Source organism: Electrona antarctica, assembly GCF_951216825.1.
Source record: "Electrona antarctica genome assembly, chromosome: 14".
In the NCBI taxonomy this organism is placed as follows: Eukaryota; Metazoa; Chordata; class Actinopteri; order Myctophiformes; family Myctophidae; genus Electrona; species Electrona antarctica.
In genome coordinates this window covers 26,624,503-26,633,292 of record NC_136795.1, presented here as the reverse complement: position 1 = coordinate 26,633,292, position 8,790 = coordinate 26,624,503, and the positions used below count along the sequence as shown (strand labels likewise).

Genomic DNA, 8,790 nt, shown 5'->3' with positions numbered 1-8,790 from the left:
ATTTTGGCCACGCTTCGCACCCAGCCTACGGGGCTTCATTAACTCTGACCTGCAACTCCCAGCTAGCTCTGCTGCCTTAATGCTGTTTACCTCCACCTCCTCCTTCTGGTTTACCCTCATGTATTATTGATGATGCTATCTGAGAGGACGGTGGCGCCACTGGGCCAACTGAACAGCACAGAACCACTGGGCCAGCTGAACAGCACAGAACCACTGGGCCAGCTGAACAGCACAGAACCACTGGGCCAACTGAACAGCACAGAACCACTGGGCCAGCTGAACAGCACAGAACCATTGGGCCAACTGAACAGCACAGAACCATTGGGCCAGCTGAACAGCACAGAACCATTGGGCCAGCTGAACAGCACAGAACCATTGGGCCAGCTGAACAGCACAGAACCATTGGGCCAGCTGAACAGCACAGAACCATTGGGCCAGCTGAACAGCACAGAACCATTGGGCCAGCTGAACAGCACAGAACCACTGGGCCAGCTGAACAGCACAGAACCATTGGGCCAGCTGAACAGCACAGAACCATTGGGCCAGCTGAACAGCACAGAACCACTGGGCCAGCTGAACAGCACAGAACCACTGGGCCAGCTGAACAGCACAGAACCATTGGGCCAGCTGAACAGCACAGAACCACTGGGCCAGCTGAACAGCACAGAACCACTGGGCCAGCTGAACAGCACAGAACCATTGGGCCAGCTGAACAGCACAGAACCATTGGGCCAGCTGAACAGCACAGAACCACTGGGCCAGCTGAACAGCACAGAACCACTGGGCCAGCTGAACAGCACAGAACTAGCAGTGGACTCAGTGGTTTTCAACCGTTTTCATATCAAGGGCCCATTATTTTTTCGGCATTTGAGCCACGGACTTACGGACCATGCACCATTAAATGGTGGTCCGCAAGGCTAAATCTCATAAAATTTTGATGAGATTTAGCCTTGCAGACGCAAAACTAAAGAATGTTCGTTGGATATGAATCTAGTATTACATTACCGAGAATTCTACTGCTGTTGTCCTGCAACGTCCCCTTATCATTCACTAAACTCACCCCACACAGCCGTCATTTCTTTGTACTACTGAATCTGACTGCAGGACTACTGAATCTGACTGTGGACTACTGAATCTGACTGTGGACTACTGAATCTGACTGTGGACTACTGAATCTGACTGCAGGACTACTGAATCTGACTGCAGGACTACTGAATCTGACTGTGGACTACTGCATCTGACTGTGGACTACTGAATCTGACTGTGGACTAGGCTACTGTCTACTGAATCGTTTACTTTTTACCGTAGGTTTTTACTCTCAAGTCTCGAACGACACTATGTCGTCAGTGAGGAGCATGGACAGAGTGGCACTGGCTGATGACGTATCAGCAACAACGTGGCTACGTAACAGTTGACGTTATGAAATGCGATTCAAGCAGCCTCTGTCCAGACTGAGTAGCGAAGTGACATTTTCAGATCCGAACGCAGCAAATCAGGCTGGAACCCAGGCTACCTGGAACCACCCCCCCCCCAATAGTATAATGTTGGTAATGACCCCACAGTATGAATGAGTTGTTAAGTATAAGGCACTAATGTTAATGTGTGGTATTAACCATTAGCCTAGTCTGGCAATCACAGGTTAGCCAGTGAAAGAGTCAGCTGGGATTGTGTTCTTAAAATGAATTCATCCGCGTTTGGGTGAGGAAGGAGATCTGTGCGGACATGATGGGCCCAGTGAACTCGCCCGCCAGAAAAGACAACGCACATCTTTAGCTACTGTGGCTAGCCAGACGGCTAATGAAACTTACCTTATCAGGGATTAAAACCCAGCCTGTAGCTATCATGCACTACCATGCCAATTACTGTGCGCTTACGGGGAAATGCTGCTCTAATAATTGACTGTTTATTTATCTCCATAATCCCTTTCCCAGCCACAGGTCAGCTGTTAGCTGTCAACGCGAGGCTGCAGTGGGAGATGATGAAAGCCAGTGAAAGTTTCCAGGAAATGACAGTAAATATCTCCCATTAGTACGGAGCGGCGATTTCTGATTGACTGGTGACGCAATTAAAAGTGAGCGCTGGCAGCTTCAGGGCTAAATTTAGGCTTTTAATTTTTTCCATTTTCATTGCGTTGTGATTCTTGGCATTTTCCTGTCCGCTATGACAACTGCACTGTAATGGTAAACATCAGGGATGGATTGTCTAATGTGATGGTCTAAAGGCAGCCCTCGAACTCCGCGAGGCAACCGTCTCTAAAATGGCTTCCGCGTGAATTGCGTTTGTTCAGTAATTCATCTTCTCTGCTATATATGATGCGGCTGCTAGCCCAAGCCTGTGTTTAGCCAACAGTTATGGCCTGTCCGCCTGCCTGCCTGCCTGCCTGCCTGCCTGCCTTGCCTGCCTTGCCTGCCTTGCCTGCCTGCCTGCCTGCCTGCCTGCCTGCCTTGCCTGCCTTGCCTGCCTTGCCTGCCTGCCTGCCTGCCTGCCTGCCTGCCTGCCTGCCTGCCTGCCTGTCCGCCCTACCACTGAGAACCCGCTGCTCTAATTGAATCCCACACCTGTTACTGGCAGGTACGGCACACAGGCTGCAGGGGGCAGAGTGGAGTATGGCACGGAACCCCTTGTCCATGTTAATGGTCTCTCTGTGTGTGTGTGTGTGTGTGTGTGTGTGTGTGTGTGTGTGTGTGTGTGTGTGTGTGTGTGTGTGTGTGTGTGTGTGTGTGTGTGTGTGTGTGTGTGTGTGTGTGTGTGTGTGTGTGTGTGTGCGCGTGTGCGCGCGTGTGTGTGTAATTGTGTATGTGTGTTCCTTCCTGTGGACTTATGTTGATCAGCGACGCTCATCAACCTGTTGGTGTGTATTGGTGAATTGAGTGAGTGAGTGTGTGTGTGTGAGGCGTGTGTGCGTGTGTGCGTGTGTGTGTGTGTGTGTGTGTGTGTGTGTGTGTGTGTGTGTGTGTGTGTGTGTGTGTTTGTGTGTGTGGTTCTGGGACAGAGAGAAGGGGGACGAAATAGAGAAAAAAAGGGGGGGGGGGCATGAAGGAGAGGCTGTGAGCATGTGTTGTGCGTCATGTGCAAACGAAGCACAGTAGAGAGAAACGGAGAAAGAGAAAAAGAGTAAATAGGTTATTTCCTGTGAAATGAGAATTAGGAGTGAGTTAATCTGCCGAGGCGTGAGGGAGTCACGGAACAGAGAGGGAAAGAGAGAGAGAGAGAAAGAGTGGGAGGGAGAGGGAGAGAGAGAGAGAGACAGAGAGAGAGAGAGGAGGAATGAGAGCTTTCCATTGTGTGTGTCCACTTCCTTGTAAACAGCAAGGGGTCAGGCATGGAGGAAAAGCACAATACCAATTTTATATATGCACACACACACACACACACGCACAAATAAACACAAACACACACGTTACTGACATGCATACAACCGGAAAGACGCAAACACGCCTACAGTACAAACATATACTGTACTGTAAGCGCACGCAAACTCACACACACACGCACGCACGCACGCTGCACGCACGCGGTGTCCACACACAGTGGAAGGGGCAGGTGTCATACTGTCAACTTTATCGGCTCAAAATGCACAACCCAGACAATACCCTTCACTGAGACCAAAATGCTGACGAATGCAGCTATAGAGATAGTAGCTGTTCAAAGATTAGGTCCTATAACTGTATCTGTGTGCTGAGTGACGGCCGGGACATTTGGCCGGTACACACCACGGGACAGTGCACGCACGCACGCACGCACGCACGCACGCACGCACGCACGCACGCACGCACGCGCGCACGCACGCACGCGCGCACGCGCGCACGCACGCACGCACAACACTAGATGGATGACAGGCAGGTGACTGCAGGCTGGATGGCTGACTGAGGTGGAGGCAATGGAGCAACAAATGAGTTAAGCGAGGCCGATTCTACAAATGACCTCTAAATCAGACCTCTATCAGTTTTCACACTTTCAAGATGTTTCAACGTTTTTCACAAATAGCAGATGTTCAAGCTTGTACGTCTGCTCTTTTTGAATAGCAGAAATGTCCCAGTTTGAATGGGTTAAGATAGTCTTTTGCTTTGACAACGTACAGTAAACGTATGTTTTCTCGTGCCTTCAATCTTTCAATCTTTTATTGAATATAGTTAGCCCTGCAGCCAGGTCTGTCTGTCTTACACCATACAGGTGTAATGTTTGTCTTGTCTAGACAAACATTAAAAACGCTATTGACAATGGACAGAGTTTAATGTTTGTTTTGTCTGTCACTGAGCAAATTGGCATATGATGTTATGTTATGATATCACGATGATGTAAGATGATAAGGGTTGGTAAACCCTAGCCCCTCCTATACATAGGTTTAATGTTTGTCTTTAGTTCAATGTTTGTTTTGTAAACGCCATTGACAATGAAGGGAACATTTACATCATAATGTGCCTCATTACGTCACATTGTCTCTTTATTTTTAATGACGTTTAATGTTTGTGTTTTCACCGTTTGTTTTACATCACCTGCCGCTGCCATAATGTATTGTAATTTTGCTTATTTATGTTATATAATTTATTTGTTGTTTGTTTGTTATGAACTTGAGTTAAATCATGTATGTATTGTATACTGGAAGGTGTAATTGGTCAAGCTGGAACGCTTTATAAGGTGTAGTTTCACAGCAAGCCACAAGCGTGTTACACTGATACACTTCCCCTTACTAAGGAGCGTACTGGTTGAGCGTGTCGCGGGATGGAACAAGGTACTTGTTGTTTAACTAATGTAATATGTGAATACGTTACTTCATGTTTATATGTTGACTGATGTCTTGATTCTATTCCAGTTGTGTTCTGTTTGTCGGCCAATATGGACTTCCTCATTCCCTTTGGTTAAGTGCAGCCAGCAAGGTGTGTTTTGTTTATGATTTCTTTGTAAGTTTATGTCATGTTGTACAATGTTTATGCTTTTTGTTCCATTTGTTTATGTGCGTGTATTTATGCTTAATTTCATACAGTTTTACGTTGGAGATTTGTTTGCAAGTGAGAGCGCAAATAAAAGCCACCAGTACACGGGACAAGCTGTGTCATTCTTGAACCAAAAGCAATGATATCACCATTACATCACCTAATCAACATGAGTCGACTTTAATATATTAGCGCCCCTCACATCTACAGTACCTTTCAATATATCTACTTTATTATTGTGTTTCCTTTGCTTGACGTTCTGTGTAAAGCACATTGAATTTGAATGGCCTTGAAATGTGCTATACACGTAACTGCCTTGCCATGCCATACCGTACCTATAGTCTGTCAGTGTGCTGTACCATATCTACAGTATCAATCTATTTGTCCTCCTATATGTGGAGGGAACAAGCTGCTCTCACTCACTTCTATATGTCCATGATGAGAGAGAGAGAGAGAGAGAGAGAGAGAGAGAGAGGCCTGCATGGAGAGAGAGACACACATCGATTTATATTCATAGCCACCTGCCTCCGCCACAGCTCTTTAGCTTTAACAATGCAATGACTTCTCAATGTACAGTCTCTGCTCCTATCTCCATGCCACTGAATAGGATGTCTGCCCTGCCACCGTCACGTGCCTGAGCTTACGTGTGTGTGTGTGTGTGTGTGTGTGTGTGTGTGTGTGTGTGTGTGTGTATGTGCGGTGGGTCATTCCTAATGAGGCGCTGCTGCCTGTCTCATCGTCTCTATAGCGACCACTCTCCCTCTCTCTTCTATCTCCGTGCACTGTGTTGTGACCCTTACTGTCACATGACACTGTCTCTCTCTCTCTCTCTCTCTCTCTCTCTCCTTACATACTTTGTATGAGGAGGTACAGTGCGGCATCCTCGCAGCTGCCGTACGTACGTTAAGTGTGAAGGATGGCTTCTCCTTGCATGTTCCCCACACTGAAATGCTAAGAATGTCGCCACCAATAGCCTTATACTGTAGCGTTACTCCTCATCCTCCACCTCCCCCCCTCCCCCATCGCAGCTCGCCTCCTTTTCAGCCGGACTTGAGTGCAAAAAGGGCTCGGAGGTGAAAAGGAATTGAGTGGACACCTATTCGGTCCTGTCAAATGTGATAAAGGAAATAATGATGCTGTGGAGTGGACTCTGCTAGACTGTCGGCCGGGGCACAGCCAAAAGGTGAGAAGAAGAGATGGAGAGAGAGAGAGACAGAGAAATAGAGACAGAGAGAGAGAGAGGGTGAAAGGCAAGTCCACATGCAGCAGCCGCTTAGAATACCCTGACGGCAATAGGTGTGTGTGGGTGGAGGTGGTAGTTTGGCAGAGTATCGACATTCACGGAAACAGTCACCATGGGCGATACGCTGGTCGCTGCAATCAATCTGTCAATCAGCTGATGAATCCATCAATCAATCAATATTTCAATGAGCTGATGAATCCATCAATCAGCTGATGAATCCATGAATCAGTGATTCGTAAGGACAACATGGGAAATGTTAATAAGGGCCTTTCTCGCCCCCACCCCTCTCCCACTGTTTATATTGTGTTTAGTTTCCAAGATGGCCACATCACCAGGAGGGGGTGGGACGGAGGTGAGCGGGCGTGGTCGACATATGCCCTTACTGAGCAGCATTCAAGACACTTGCCTTGTGTCTGACACCTGACTTGTGTCTGAACACAGCTTTGATGGATGTGTTCTGCCCCCCTCCCCCCCATCAAACCATATGGGCTTCCATTGGAAATGCATTGGAGGCCGCTCCAATGCATTTCATTTCCAATGGAAGCCCATATGGTTTGATTAAACACAGACACAAGACAGGGCATATGTCAACCCGACCTGCTCACCTCCGCCCCACCCCCTCCTGGTGCTGCGGCCATCTTGGAAACTAAACACAATATAAACAATTGGAGAGGGGTGGGGCAGAGAAAGGCCCTTATTCAGCCAAAACATATAGCGAGGAGGAGGAAGAGGATGAGGAGGAGGAGGATGAGGATGAGGAGGATGAGGAGGAGGAGGAGGAGGAGGAAGAGGAGGAGGAAGAGGAGGAGGTGTACTGTAGAGGCAGCGATGGAGGGATGAAGGGGAGGAGGGAGGCATCAGTGGTGTAAAGTAACTAAGTACATGTACTGTACTATACTTAAGTACCATTTTGAGGTATTTGAGTATTTCCAATTTCCATTACTTTTACTTCTACTCCACTCCATCTCAGAAACGTGTTTAATACATTTTACAACTTTATTCTGCACAATGAGTACTTTTACTTTTGGAAAGGTTTTGGTACATTAAGTACATTTTGACGCAAATACTTTTGTACTTTTTCCACCACTGGGAGACATATAGACAAGATGAGGGGGCGGAGCTCTTGTCTTCTTCTTCTTGTGTCAGTATTAGCGGGGGAGGAAGAGCAGCCAATAGAAGATCTTCTTGTGTCAGTATTAGCGGGGGAGGAAGAGCAGCCAATAGGAGATCTTCTTCTTGTGTCAGTATTAGCGGGGGAGGAAGAGCAGCCAATAGGAGATCTTCTTCTTGTGTCAGTATTAGCGGGGGAGGAAGAGCAGCCAATAGGAGATCTTCTTCTTGTGTCAGTATTAGCGGGGGAGGAAGAGCAGCCAATAGGAGATCTTCTTCTTGTGTCAGTATTAGCGGGGGAGGAAGAGCAGCCAATAGGAGATCTTCTTCTTGTGTCAGTATTAGCGGGGGAGGAAGAGCAGCCAATAGGAGATCTTCTTCTTGTGTCAGTATTAGCGGGGGAGGAAGAGCAGCCAATAGGAGATCTTCTTCTTGTGTCAGTATTAGCGGGGGAGGAAGAGCAGCCAATAGAAGAGAGATAAACAACAACCGTAACGAGAACGAGGAGTGAGGAGGAGTAGGAGAACATCAGGTATAGCTTATTGTCACCATTACACACTGTATGATCCTGAGTGGACATTTGGACAGTGTGTGAGAGAGAGAAAATGGAACGAGTGAACGAATGAACACTCAGGACTTTTGCAGCATACAGTTTGCTGCTTCCAACCATGAGCCAATATAAGAGAACCAAGGTGCGTGGGTGGGTGCGTGCACGGGGGAAGAGAAGGAAAGGAATAATAATAAGTGAGACGATGGTGTCAATGGAAAGCCGGAGGCACAAAGACAGTAAAATCCTGAGTGTTTTGTTTCTTTGAGACTAGTTTAAACATGTATATTTTTACACTGTCAGAGTGAAATTGACACTCAGGATTTTGGCAGGGTATAGTGGTGGGGTTTTAGGATCCATAAACCAGTTGATTGTTAATTGTATTCCCTCTACGTAAGTTAGCTCCTATACTGACGTATGGATCCAGCCAACAGCAGGCTCTCAGACATGGTGGGAACAGAGATGTTGGTGAATGGTTTGTCTGCAAGGTGGAGGTTGTTGAGAGAGGCGGGGTGGTGGGGGTGGAGGTTGTTGAGAGAGGTGGGGTGGTGGGGGTGTAGGGTTGAGAGAGGTGGGGTGGTGGGGGTGTAGGGTTGAGAGAGGTGGGGTGGTGGGGGTGTAGGGTTGAGAGAGGTGGGGTGGTGGGGGTGTAGGGTTGAGAGAGGCGGGGGTGGTGGGGGGCGTGGTGGGGGTGTAGGGTTGAGAGAGGCGGGGTGGTGGGGGTGTAGGGTTGAGAGAGGCGGGGTGGTGGGGGTGTAGGGTTGAGAGAGGCGGGGTGGTGGGGGTGTAGGGTTGAGAGAGGCGGGGTGGTGGGGGTGTAGGGTTGAGAGAGGCGGGGGTGGTGGGGGGCGTGGTGGGGGGCGTGGTGGGGGTGTAGGGTTGAGAGAGGTGGGGTGGTGGGGGTGTAGGGTTGAGAGAGGCGGGGGTGGTGGGGGTGTAGGGTTGAGAGAGGCGGG

The 8,790-nt window shown here is 48.5% G+C and overlaps 1 protein-coding gene across 1 annotated transcript in view; it reads right to left on the bottom strand.

Annotated features, from left to right (window-relative positions):
* Nucleotides 1–120, bottom strand: part of adgrl1a (adhesion G protein-coupled receptor L1a) — a gene marked incomplete at its 5' end in the record, with an annotated part of 51,861 nt that extends 51,741 nt beyond the window's left edge. The window contains 1 exon segment of the mRNA XM_079520791.1: nt 91–120. Coding sequence (XP_079376917.1) covers nt 91–120 — 30 coding nt within the window.
* Nucleotides 121–8,790: the final 8,670 nt, after the last annotated feature.